The sequence below is a fragment of the Penaeus monodon genome, chromosome 7, assembly GCF_015228065.2.
Source record: "Penaeus monodon isolate SGIC_2016 chromosome 7, NSTDA_Pmon_1, whole genome shotgun sequence".
Taxonomy (NCBI): Eukaryota; Metazoa; Arthropoda; class Malacostraca; order Decapoda; family Penaeidae; genus Penaeus; species Penaeus monodon.
The window spans coordinates 12,548,252-12,563,251 of record NC_051392.1 but is presented as its reverse complement, the minus strand read 5'-3'; the positions used below and the strand labels follow the sequence as shown (position 1 = coordinate 12,563,251).

At 39.4% G+C, this 15,000-nt stretch overlaps 1 protein-coding gene across 2 annotated transcripts in view; it reads right to left on the bottom strand.

Moving 5' to 3' along the window:
• Positions 1–181: 181 nt before the first annotated feature.
• LOC119575097 (proteoglycan 4-like) overlaps positions 182–15,000 on the bottom strand; it is a 114,010-nt gene continuing 99,191 nt past the window's right edge. Inside the window, exons 5-6 of one of the 2 annotated variants that reach the window (XM_037922503.1) lie at positions 5,279–5,353; positions 1,154–4,586 (exon numbers count right to left, since the gene is read on the bottom strand). In XM_037922503.1, coding sequence (XP_037778431.1) covers positions 5,319–5,353 — 35 coding nt within the window. In that variant the 3' untranslated portion in view covers positions 1,154–4,586; positions 5,279–5,318. Of the gene's footprint in view, positions 4,587–5,278; positions 5,354–15,000 lie in introns of both variants that reach the window. The other variant, XM_037922502.1, reaches the window with a different exon arrangement.

The following is a 15,000-nucleotide window of genomic DNA, read 5'->3' as shown; positions in this document are numbered from 1 at the left end:
AGTTAGATTTATTTCATATTTATAAATTCAGTTCTGGACATAACATAAAAATCTTTCCATTACCAACATACTCTGTAATTTCTGCACTGATATGTATATTGTATTCATATAATTCACTTCATAATTTGTACTATGTAATGGAAATCTGGATTCTTGAATAAGGAGTAACATAAATCAACAATGACTTTCACATTCTATTTATTGATACGATCACAGGACTATAAACATACAAATCATTGTTTTATCATACAAAGGAGTAATGTAATATATTAAAAACTTATGGCGCACAATCATACATATTAGACAATAAAATGATGACTTTGTTAACTCCCCACTCAATATTACAAATTCACTCTCAAACACTGTCCTTCATTCTGAGTTCCCCTCCCGACTGTACAACAAAAGAAAGCAGAAAAAAAGCAAGAAAGGACAAATTCTTAGAAATATAACAAATCTGCTCTTTAATTGCAACCATTCGTTCTCAATTTGAATATAGTTATCCAGCCTATCAACTAGTTTCTGGTCCATAATAACATCAACCCACACTCACACCTTATATGAAATCCAATAATCTTTTTCTAAGATTATTCTTGTAATCTGGATTCAATTACCCTTGTCACCAAATTTCCATCTATGTGAGTGAGGAGAGAAATGTTACATACACACATGCATACATATACATATATCTATATACACACACATATATACATATGTGTATATATATGTATACATATATATACACATACATATAAATGTGTTTATATACATATGTGTATATGTAAATATGTGTGTGTGTGTGTGTGTGTGTGTGTGTGTGTGTGTGTGTGTGTGTGTGTGTGTGTGTGTGTGTGTGTGTGTGTGTGTGTGTGTGTGTGTGCATATGAATGTATGTATGTATATGCATATGTATGTATGTATGTATGTATGTATATATATATATATATATATATATATATATATATATATATATATATATATATATATATATATATATATATATATGTATATATATGTATATGTATATGTATATGTATATGTATATGTATATGTATGTATGTGTATGTATATGTATATAAGTATGTATGTGTGTGTGTGTGTGTGTGTATATATATATATATATATAAATATATATATATATATATATATATATATATATATATATATATATATATATATATATATAATGGGATGGATGGAGATACAAGAGGTCACTCTCCTAGAATATACAATGCACCATAATACATGGAAAGTTTTCAAGTGAGCATGTACAGAAAATCTCCACACATGACAGCAAGTCTACATAACATTTCATCTGACATGACATGGCCTGATCCTGCTCTACGTTAATGCAACACAGGAAATGTACTCATGTACTGACCTATGTTTCCAATATACCATACAGGAGACATATGAATGACTTATTAACATAAATCCAATTAATAAGAATCATAAGCATACACATATGAAGTACAAAATTGTACCAAAATCTGTACAAAGTTGTATACTTACATTGCAGAATGATACATACATTCATTACTATACAACTATTTTTACATTTTTCAGTGGGTCAGCAGAATTATAATGGCATTCCAATCTTGTCTTTGATAGTTTTTGCTTGATTAATTTCAAGTAATGTAGGCAATGTACACCTGTCACTTTATATTATCAGGAACAGTGTGAATATCAGTTTATAACTCCAAAAATTAAGCAGTTTATAATTATTATGCCTGTATGTACTTATTAAATGCTGGTCAATTCTTGCTTCCTTCCTAATATACACCAGTTTATAGAGAAGTCAAAGAAATTACAGTGCAAAGACTGGTCATCCTTGGCATTTCCTCTTCACTTGAATAATGTATGTTTTATGGGATCTTTTCTTGACACCAATGAACCACAAAAACAAATGGAATTACCAAAATTGCCTGCCTAAGAGCTTTGTGACAGTCTAAAACACTGCTGGACCACAGGCAAGCCTGTTTTAACATAAAGCATTAGAAATTAAGTAGAAGAGAACTGACAGACTACAGTAGCTAGTAATATATGGCTTAATGCTTGCAAATGGTGATGCAGTATCATGAATGGCTGATGCCTTTATAATATGACATAATTCAGAGAAAAATACAAGGACAAGCATTAAGTGTACAATTTGTACAAACTTCACAACAAGATAAGTGTTTTTTTTAATAATAATGCTAGATGTTACTTAAGAAATTCCAAAAAGCCCTGTAGTTCATACTCAGTAAAGTAATCCATTTACAGTCAGATTCATTTTTATTTTCACACCAAAGATTAGGCAATAACTCCCTTACTACCTTTGGCATTGCATTTTTTCACTTGTCTAATAATGTCTCATTACTTTATTACAAACATATTTCTCTCTGCACACATTTATTCTAATGCATCACCAAGAGTTTTATCTATGCAAATGCATGTGTTACACAATAGCACACACATATACATACACATTAGACACATGTTCTGCATACTTCCTGAATTCAAATTATTGTACATTTTTCAATTCCCAATCCACATCTTGGGAAAAAATAAAAACTGTAACTGCAAAATATAAAGATAAAGAGGGAGAAGATAGCACTCTTTCAAAATCATTGTTAAATTAGCAATGTCATCAGCGTGACAGCTGTATTTATAAATTTATCATTACAAAAAGCATTTCCAGACTCAGGCCAGTTGTCAATGTTATGTTTTATTTTCTGCTTTTATTTATAAAGACATACATTCCCTTTCATATATGTGACATCTGATTTTGAATGTTGCAAAAGGTATTCATGAATCTGTACAAAGTTATACCTCTATAAATAAACAATGGCAGGAAAGGAAAACTTTTGATGTCAATCACTCTCTAATGACTAAAAGATCTCTCCACTTTGTCCAGCTTTGAACTGTATGCATAATTTCATGACAAAAACTGAATTAGTTGCTATGCACAACAAATGCAGTCAGGAATGATCTTATTTGTCACACAATCAATTAATTCCATAGCCCAGGATCCCTAAAACTGATGAAACTGCAAAAAATGACCACTGAAGAATATTATGGAGGAGGACAAAATCCTGATTGATCTTAGGAAAAGTCTACATTTTCTTTATGGATGGATAATTGACCATTTTTGGATACCATTCATTCTACAATGAGGAATCAGGGCAAAGCATTATTCTCAGTTTTTTCTTCTGTTTGATAATCGTGAGTGTGCGCTTAATGCCCTCATTGCTACATTCTGTCTGACTGAAAGAAAAAAAAATAAATAAAGAAAAAAACATTGGTGTATATCTACAATAATGGGGGGAAAATGGCCCCCAGGTAGGAATGACTTGTGGAAAAATATCAACCTACAGAGATGACACATCACCCTAATTCAGTTTCTATTTTTTGGTTAAATCAAAGCAAGTTTTAATCACTGAAAGAAAAGAAAAGAAAAGAAAAAAAAAATTATAAAATACACTAAACTTTGCTACATATGCATGAAAAGTGTGTGTCATATATACAGTTAAAAGTAAAGAAGTTCACAAGCAATACCTTTGATGACACCACGAGAATGATCATCACAACTGATGCTTGTGTGGAATGAGGTTTCGTTGTTAAGCTTTGAGGAAATAGTTGATATTCTTTCGACTTCTTCTCTGATTCACTAACAGAAAAAGAATGAAATGATCAACTCTCTTCATAAAAAACAAAAACATATCATAACATAGCATACACATCCAATGATCATATGAAGCCTTGCACTTTTCTTGGAAAAAACATTCACTTCCACATTTATTTCTCTATGCAATGCATGGAAAGAATCATTATCTGAAACCTGTGGTAACAAACAACAGGCCCTTTGATATTCTTCTTAGTAAGATTAGATATAAAAATCATGTATTTAGTGAGCAGTTTGATTGAAAACAAATACACAAAATATTTAAGCAAACATTTATAAACTGCTTTCCTGTTCCAATATCTAAAGATACATATATTAGAAAAATCTCAATATTAAACATATCACAAAATCACTAAAAACATAAACAAAAACAAAAATGGTTCCTTCTATATTTCACACTATCCCAAGTAACACAAAAAATAATTTCTTTTCATTATTCATCACAACAAGAATGCACATATTCATCTGTTAGCCAAATGGAATGTAAGAACATTCACATATTGCCCTAAATCATCAAAATGTAGACATGATATTTTAGAATCTATCACAATTACATCATCTTCTAGTGCATGCTGGGCGGTCATTACTGCATAGACTCTATAAACAGTTCTGATACGGGGAAGCACAAATTCTTGAAGACTTTGATTAAACTGGATGGCAGCTGATCAACTATTTGCAAAGACTTTAATTTGAGCTTGATCCTTGTTAAGTGATCCCGCTTAGAAGAGCATGTCAGATGTACTCTCAGCACTCCATGTGACGGTTTCGGATTCATCGGCTGGTCGTAAGTAGTCCTCTTCGACCCTTTCTGATGGAGCAGAAGGGACCGGAGGCGGAGCTTGGACGGGCGGTGGTGTTCGAGACACACCAAGCTCAAAGGTGCTACCAAGCTGGATTTTACTGGGGGTGTAACTCGCCAAGCCACCTGTAAGGGAGAGGGTGGGATGGTTACTACTGCTACAACTACACTAAACCTTAGCCAAGCAGTTAATTTAGCACAGGCAAATTCATAACATATTAAGGGTAATGTGTACTTTGGGTAAGGTATGTTGCTGGTCTATAAAACTTAAAATACCTTCTATAAAATCTAATTATTCTTGGGACAAAATAATTCTTGTACCCTTATCATGTACTGACTGGTCACTGAAAAGCAAAACTATTAGCTGTTACTGAGAAGCACATTTCACATTAAACTTAAGACAAGGAAGCCATTGGAAGCTTGCACTGTAGAGATAACACAGCTTCCTGTCAGAACTATACAGTAAATGGATAGGAAATTCCAAGATACTCATTTGGAAGCTGTAGATCATAAAGCATCCTTCAAATTTCCATTTTTCTAATGCACTATACCTGTGTGTATTTTGACCTTTCCTTTGAAATAAAGCAAAGCAATAACAGTCCTATAGAAACCTCTTTTTAATTCTAATAGTTATTTAAATGATTACTTAAACATAGTACACTTAAAATAATGTAGTGATAATTTTTCTGGAAAGAATATAAGATAATAAGCTTGAGGATGGCTGCTAAACTGATGCATAAAATATTCTTGTGGGAGCAAGCCAGAGACTTGTATGCTGTAAGCCAATGTAAGCCTAGACTGAACTATATTATACCTACAATCGTATCGGTGGTTGTCTAGTCACATGAACCTTGAGGTTTACAGTCTAGTGTACTCCTGACATGCATTATCACCTGGAGGGAAGGATACTACATTTATCATTACAGAAGTACATGCATCAAAAAATAAGGGAAAGAAGGAAAGAAGAGGTAGATCACAAAAATCTGGCTCTTAAAGATTAACCACACATACAATCTTTGTATATGACTTTCTCTCTTGACCTCCTCTCTTAAAATCAGCTGGAGGTCCCTTCCAAGGCACCCTCAAAGACTCATGATGGCTAACAATACCAACACTTTTATGTTTGGCTGACAGATCAACTGGAGCATTATGAGCTCCAAGCCCTATATCAGCTTGTGTATTGGGAGTCATCCTTCCCAGCCTATCTATGGCACCTTTTTCAACTGGGATTTTTACTTTACCCTTATGCTTTTGTCTTACTGGTGGTTCAACTGATGTTTGGGATTTTATTGGGTTCGAGTCAATGTCTTTATGAGGTTTTAGGGTGCCTTTTTTAGGCAGGTCAGAAACCCTTTCTTCTGAGGGTGGCAGAAGGTTCTTGCCCACAAGAGTCATATTTTCCTGCCTTAGGGATTTTACATTTCTTACTTGTTTTTCCCTTGGATATTCAACCTCTAAAGGCTTTGGTACATCACAACTTGAGACAATATCCTTGGAAAGCCTACTTGCTGAAATATTTGCATCCTTATAGTTCACTTCTAAGTTTCGATACTCCTGAACTTTCCCGTGACCAGTTATGGAAAACTTGCAGTCACCAAATAATTCCTTTACACTTTTAGGCTCTTTAGTCTTAACCTTTCTAAGCCTTGGGACATTCCCACTTGAAACTGAAGAATTGCCAAATTTATTCATTAGCTCTTCATGCAGTGGGTGACCAGTATTTTGCTGGGGTTTAACTGTTCTCTTTGCAGGTCCTCCTTTTGGTGCCCCAGGGGGATTCTGGGATTTTGTTGCTTTAGTTACTCTTACTTTCATGACCTCTCTGTGTTCTGTGGGATTTGCTGGCAAGGCTACTTTCTTCTTGTCTTTTGCAATTACTTCTTTTTCCTTTACATTCCTGTTTTCAGAAGTATGTTTATTTGCTGAAACAAGTGGCTGTGGAGATTTTGATCTATCAATTCTGAAAGGAGGTTTGTATACTGCAACTTCCTTTACTGGAGATAATGTGTTGCTCTTCTGTGTCATAGAAACTATGTCAGGGACCGGCTGATACTCAGACACTTTTTCCTGAATAACATTCTGATTATCATAAACAGGCTTTAGATCCAATTTGAGTTCTGTTCGAGAAAGGAGACGCTCTTGGCCAATGTCAGTATCTTTGAATTCTGTGTCTTTCTTCACCATCTTTACCTGCTCGCCTATCAGTGTTCTTGGCAATGGTGCTGGAGGACGAGATGGCTGTGGTGGTAATTTATTGGTATCTTTTACATCCAGGTCTTTTTTATCCTGAGCAACTGGAGGTGGAGGTCTTCTAGGTTTCTTGCCAAACTTTATAGATCCATGCTTACTGTTTCTTGGTCCTTTCACTATGTTCCTTGCAGCCCTCTCTACATCAGCATCATTACGATGCAGACTAGCACTAGTGCGGTGGTAAGGCTGAGGGTGGCAGGCAGAAGAGAGATAACCACAAGTAGAGAAGGAGTTGTTAGGGAGCGAGATACTGGGAGCGAGAGGGATATTCGGCTGAGAGAGAGGCACGGTGTGTGATCTTCCAGCAGGACCCACACATATGGTGATACAAGAAGTACCGCTGACGATGGGCATTTGCTTGACTCCTCGTGCTGCATTGGAGACCAGTTTAGGTTTAAATAATCATCAAAGAAAAACATAAAATAAAATACATTTTTTTTTTCTTTTACTATAAAACTTATTCCAGATAACTAAAACATTAGAAAAATAGCATTACATATTACTGGCACACATGCATCTTAATTGTAGCAATGTGACTACACTACACTAATGCTCTCTCTGTTTATTCTTATATTTTTGAATAATTGCTACTCAGGAACTATTTAAGTGTTTCTTGTATTGGCCATATAAATAGAAGCATAGAATATGGAATATAGAATGTAGTTTGTAGATGTTAGTTGACAGATGACTGACATGATGATGAATGATAGCGATGACTGCATACATTCCTTGAATTCAGTGATAGAAAAATATTTCACAACATCCAGCAACATACAACCAACACATATTCATCCCAGTCCCCTTTCCCAGTGACTCACCAACAGGAATTTTGAAGATAATAAGCACAGGCTGTTTCTCTGCTGGGCTGACATCAGCAATGTTTCTAGTGTGATCACTGGCCATGTTGTTATTTTGATGGGGTTTTGGTGCAGTTACTGATTTTATTAAGTACCCGGTACACAATCTTCCGGCAGAGAGGAAATTCAATAAAATTCCTAACAAACCAATCAGTGAATAGCTTATGACAAAAAACTTTCAAATATCTCCCCAAATGAAGAAGTCAATAAAAAAAAACTAATGAACAATAATTTACCAAACTAAAAAAATAACTCCTGATAAAGGATGATGCGCCCGTAAATCTGAACAATACACACAAGCGCGACCCACAAGATGAGCTGGCTCTTTCAACACCTTTGTTCCACTTGAACAGACTGTTCACAGCTTCGGCTGTTAGAACTTCATTCCTCTTTTGCAACGTTTAGAAATGTCACTATGGTTATGTAACTTTTAAAGACCGCAGGATGACAACGATAAGAAATTTATAGTCTTGTGGACTAAAGTAGCCGCACCAAATTTCAATGAAGACTGTATTAGTCGAAAGGGGAAGGGGAAGGAGGAGGAGGAGGAGGAGGAGGAGGAGGAGGAGGAGGAGGAGGAGGAGGAGGAGGAGGAGGAGGAGGAGGAGGAGGAGGAGGAGGAGGAGGAGGAGGAGGAGGAGGAGGAGGAGGAGGAGGAGGAGGAGGAGGAGGAAAAAAAAAAATATATATATATATATACATACATACATATATATATATATATATATATATATATATATATATATATATATATATATTTATACATACATATATATTGGCGGCCATAACCAGAATAGACACAAGGTTTACGCATTTCACGTAACTGGACAGCGTGCGGAGCCGGTCTTTTCACAAACCGCCAACGGCACAGCTCCAGACGTCGGCCTCTCACGTGTCACGGTATGACAGGCGGGGTCCTACATTCCGGGCCCTGGTAACAAGTAAAACTCATCGCCAAGGAGAGAATGACGCTCAGGTTTCCACCGTTCCGCGAAATCTTTGGAGTTTACACGGATTTCTAGTTTCGGGTCACACGAAAAAGCAATGATGCAATGCTCTTAGAACGATACTTTCGAAACAGAGAGAGATCTACGGTGACAACAATTTCAGCAAAAGCTCATTTTTGGCGAAATAAGAAGCCGACATCTTCCGAATTGCTTCACCTAAAACAAAATCGAAAAGGGAAATGGAACATTTCCAAATCTGCTTAATCTCTAAATAAAAAAAAATCTATCAAATCTGGACACCACGCGAGCGAAGGACAAAAATAAAAACAAGGTGACAAATATGCTTTCGGTGTACCCGCCACCAGCCCCGCAATCTACGTCATACAAGGTAGAAAAAAAAAACGAAAACCCCGGACCGTATTCTTCTCCAGAATGAAAACCTCAATCCGCCCCACCATGAAGTGTCCATCATCTGCAACAACCAGCGAAATCCAAATGGTGAAAACACAATCCTGACTCCGGTCGGATCCAATCACCTATATTCCCGCAGTACGAAACGATGAATATTTTTTAAAAAGTAGAAAACATAAAATAAAAATCCCAACTCAACATCATGTCAGTCACTGTGTAAAAATAGAATCATTTTGTAAGGTGTAATTAATGCCGAACTTGCGCAGCGCGATGCGAATTTCACCGCCGTGTGTGTGTTGATGTGAAGTGAGAAGCGACGGCCGTGATGTATAGTACAAGGGAAAAGTGGATGACTGTGATTACTGTTTGATTTTATTTACTATGATATTCTTTCTTTCGCGCGTCTACCGTGACGAATTCCGTAGCGCCATCGTAGTTCACTCCCGTCTTGCTTTCTCTCCAGTTGTCTATCTATGAATTTGTATCTGCATCTAAACCCTTTCTATATGTGTGTATACATATATATGTATACATACATACATACATACATACATATATATATATATATATATATATATATATATATATATATATATATATATATATATATATATATACATATATACATATATACATATATACATATATACATACATACATACATACACACATACACACATACACACATACACACATACACACATACACACACACACACACACACACACACACACACACACATATATATATCCATATGTGTGTGTATGTGCGCTATGTGTGTGTGTGTGTGTGTGTGTGTGTGTGTGTGTGTGTGTGTGTGTGTGTGTGTGTGTGTGTGTGTGTGTGTGTGTGTGTGTGTGTGTGTGTGTTTGTGTGTGTGTGAGGGAGCTATTTGCAAACACAGTCGGTTTCCACTTGCAGTCACCGGTTAAGCGGCGGCTCGCGAAACCTCCATTGCAGATCTGTTAATGAGGCCACATATACCCATCAACAGCACAAATATTGCACGCAGTTGCTATTCCGGGTTCGCGGGGGGAGGGGGAAGGTACTCAACCTACTCTCCCTTTGAAACTCTCTAATAAACTGCGTATGAGTAAATGTGTACATAGGTGTGATGGAATGTGCGTATAATGTCTGTTTTCTTGTGTACACACGCGCGCGCGCGCGCGTGCGTGCGTGCGTGTGTGTGTATGTGTGTGTATGTGTGTGTATGCGTGTGAGTGTGTGCACGTGACTGGGTACGCGCGCGTGTGCACTTGTGAGAGGAGAGACTCGGGAGGGAAACAGCAGCCCGGCAGCAGCAGTACCCGTAGCGGAACAACTGAAGCCAAGCAGGTAGCGTTTAAACAAGTCATCCCGCGTGGAAAAGCAGACTCGGGCGGCGGCGCCTCCTCGGGGTGAATGTATCCTGCAGCGGACATGGGCGGCCCAAGGGCGTCCCGCGGCTCATGGACCCCCCCTCCTCCTCCCTCCCAACTGCCGACAGCAATCACGTTAAAGAAATTCGCGCAGACCACATGTCCTTCCATCCTTGGATTAACTAACGAAAGAAGTTAAAAGCACAATGTTTGCTCACAATACGAATGCCCTTTCTCTTGAGCTACTAATGAACTGAACAGTGTCCGATCTGGCGCCAATGAAGCAAGCGCTTCACTTTTGCAAGAGGAACTGCCGCCGCCCCTGACCACGTCCTCCCCACTCAAGGGTGACTCCCCCCCCCCCACGCCTTTTCACTCTTTTCAGGGAGCCTTTCTCCCAGCCTTAAGCTCGCCCTTCTTGCCCCGTCTTTTCCCCGCCAAAATCTCGCCGTTTCTCCCGCCCGTCATCTGCGCGATTTATCTCCCCGACAAACAAGCGCGCGATCAAAGTGTTTTCTAATCCGTTGCAAGTGATTTCTCTTTAGAAGTCATTGCCGGAAGGAGAGAGAGAGAGAGAGAGAGAGGAGAGAGAACCCGCGCTTTTCTCAGGGTTAAGGAAATGGATATGCGACCTCAGGTGATTAAAGAGTGGCGTGGCCCCGTTTCGAGCTAAATCTGTGTTATTTCGTTCGTCTTTTTCCCCCTTCTCAGCGAGCAAGACAAAAGAATTGTCGCATATCCAACCTTGGCGCGGCCCTGGAAACATTAAGGGAACGCGGGCCCTCGAATCGACGCCGCTCCGAATGTACCGTACTCTTAACAGCGGTCGTCCTGCTACTCCGTCCCACGCCCTCGCCCTCCCCTCCGCCCACGGCCCCTTTGTTACCAGGGTCAGTCACGGGCGAGCGGCGACGCCCTCTCCTTCGGCCGCCCTCCTCGAGTCCTTCGTCGAGCTCTCTCGCGTGGTTGCAGGTCGAGCTAAGACGCCGCTGCACTTTCCGTTTAGAGGTACGCTGCATTTTTGCAACGAAAGGTCGCAAGTGTCGACGTCACTTACTGAATAAAACGTGGTGTAAATTGCTCTCACGTTGCAATACTGAACCTCAGGACCAGCAGTTCACCTATTCCTAAACCTCCAATAGAACAGATAAAAGCCGCTGTTCTAATCGAGGCACTTCCCAGCAACCCCCACCAATTACAACTATAACTCAACGCACAGCTAATGAGGCCACTCTTAACTCGAACGACGTCCCTTAGCCACGTAGCCCTACAGAATACCAACACATGAACTGAATAAGTATCCTTAGCACACTCCCCACCATGCGCTCCCCCCACCCCCGGGCCAATGAACACACTCACGTCCGCCTTACACACCGGCACTCCAAAGACTGGCTAATCCCTCGCTGTTCATACCGTACACCGCAGCACCGCCCCCCCCCCTCCCGCCCTCCCTCCACCCTGCACCTGTTTTCCTACCCCGCCGCCACCGTATTCGCGTCTCTCTTCCTCCTCCTCCTCGAACTCCTCCTCCTTCTGCTCTGTCAACACCATCTTTCACTCCTGCACCATCTGCTCGTCCAACGCCAGCTGCCGCGCTGGATTTCCACCAACGGCGCGTCCTCCGTTAGGCGCTCTGAGTCCGCCAAGCATCACATCTTTTCCCCAAGATGAAATCCCTCCGGAGCCTCGTGCCGGGAAACGCCAGTCCAAGCTCACTCCAGCAAAACGTTCAAAAGGATGTGACCAGAAATCTCAAAACAGAGCAAACGACGTTCGAAGGTGAGCAACAAAAAGAGAGCAAGAAAGCGAACGAGAAAGGAAGGAAGGGGGGAAGAGCCAAGGAAGAAAAAGAGGGAAAAGAGAGAAGAGAGAAGAGGAAGAGGAGAGGAGAGGAGGAGAGAGAGAGGGGAGAGGTGAGAGAAGCTGGAAGAAGAGAGGAACGGAGGAGAGAGAGAGGCAGAGGACAAAGAGAAAAAGGAGAGGAGCGGAGAGAGAGCAGAGAGAGAGAGAGAGAGAGAGAAGAGAGAAGGAGAAGAGGGAGAGAAGAGAGAGAGAGAGGAGAGGAGAGAGAAGAGAGAGAGAGGAGAGAGAGAGAGAGAGAGAGAGAAGGAGGAGAGAGAGAGAAGAGGAGAGAGAGAGAGGAGAGAGAGAGAGAGAGGAGAGAGAGAGAGAGGAGAGAGAGAGAGAGAGAGAGAGAGAGAGAGAGAGAGAGAGAGAGAAGCATAAAACACAAACACGCTCGTCCAGGCGCCGAAGTTGCTTCACTTCTTGTGACAAAAAGCAAAGCAAACCCATCGATTTCCGGCTTGGAACATGACGGCCAAACCGTGACAAGGAGTGAAAGGTTTCGGCGGAGAGCAATGCTCACGCAAACACACGTCAAACACACATCTCCATCCGCATCTCCGTCTCTCTCTCTAGCCCAAAAAAGGAAGGAATGTTCACACCACAAAGTGTGTGATGCTATATACATATACATATATATATATATATATATATATATATATATATATATATATATATATATATATATATATATATAATATATATATAAATATATATATATATATATATATATATATATATATATATATATTTATATATTTAAATATATATATATTTATAATATATATATATTTAATATATATATTTAAATATATATATATATATATATATATATATATATATATATATACACACACACACATATATACACATTTACTTATACACACACATAAATATATAAATACACGTAAATACCACGTCCGACCGTGCAAGCGAGAGCCATCCCCAGCTGAGCCCACGCGGAGCCGGCCGCTGCCTCCCAACCTCCCCGGGGGAATTTCAGTCAGACCGCAGGCACCACCATTGCAATCCACGCCCGGCGCCGCGACAAGCTTAGCACGGCAGGGTGACACGGCTCCCCCCCCCCCTTTCCCCTCGTACCACCTCATCCGGCAGGTGAGGAACCGTCTCAACCCCCCCCCCCCCAGATGACGCCTGGCACGTCAGAGAGCGTCCACCGGGATTTCTGATTGGGTCATTAACATCGTCATTAACACCATCATCATCATCGTCATTATTACCATCGTAACAGAACAATATTGATGATGATATTTAATAGTGACAGTACTGATGACGATAATAATACTACTATAAAACAACAGCAATATGCACACGAAGATTATAACTTCACCGAAAAAGCAAATTCCGAACGCACATGATAAAGCCTAAAATTCCCTGACGTCACAGCGACCGTATCCTCCTCCTGGCGCGGGAAAACGTGACGTCACGCCAACTAGCATTGTCTGCTAATGATTCTCATCGCTGCACGGCCGCCGCTTCCGCTTCACTTCCGTTATCGATTTGATGAAATACGACCGGCCATCGAAAGATTAACGGTATCAGTCTCCGATAACAATAAACCATTCACAAACACACGCATGCACACACTCTTAACACATAAGCATATACAATGCTCGCACACATAGATACACATACACACCGTATGCACATATACACAAACGCATACACAAGTATGCACAAATACAAACACACAGATACAGATGTATGGCATCAGATACCTGCATAAATAAAAAAAAAAATAAGCACATATGTATGTATGAACACGTGCACGTGCACGTGCACACGCACACGCACGCACACACACACAGAAATCCCCCCAAAACAAATATCAATTCATACGGACGGATATTTCAACCAGCATTCCTAATGTAATGAAGCAGCCCACGTGTCCCGTAATTGAAGGAGGCGCAGCAGAAGTCGACGGATGATACAGGAAGTGGCGTTCGGGACGGAGCACGAACCCCGAGGAACCCCCCCCCCCCCTCCGTGCTCCGGCGTCAAGTGGGGGGTTCAACCACGGGAGGTAAACCGGGGGGAGGGGGGGGGCGAGCGTGTGCAACAGTGTGTATTTATGGGGGAGGGGTGGGTGTGTACACTTTGATGCGTGAACTGGAATTACTTCTGTGATGAACTAATGCGAATCTACAACTACATATTTACTTGTATCTATAGTGTATACACTGTTTACAAGCATATAAAAGAAAATGTGTTGAGTGTATATGCAGGTTTCTGTATGTGTTCACATGGTTATGTATGTATGCATATATGTATACATACATGCATGTATGTCAGTATGTATATACAATAATGCATGCATGCATAAATTAAACATATATACACATATATGTGATGTGTGTGTGTATATGTATATGTATATAAAAAAAAAAAAAAATATATATATATATATATATATATAATATATATATATATATATATATATATATATATATATATATATATATATATAAATACACACACACACACAAAAAAAAAAAAAAAAATCTGTATATATATAAGTATATGTATATCTATGTATATATCTATATGCATGCATATATATATATATATATATATATATATATATATATATATATATATATATATATGTATGTATGTATGTATGTATGTATGTATGTATGTATGTATGTATGTGTATGTGTATGTGTATGTGTATGTGTATGTATGTATATGTATATGTATATGCATATGTATATGTGTATGTGTATGTGTATGTGCATGTGCATATATGTGTGTGTGTGTGTGTGTGTGTGTGGTGTGTGTGTGTGTGTGTGTGTGTGTGTGTGTGTGTGTGTGTGTGTGTGTGTGTGTGTGTGTGGTGATGTGTGTGTGT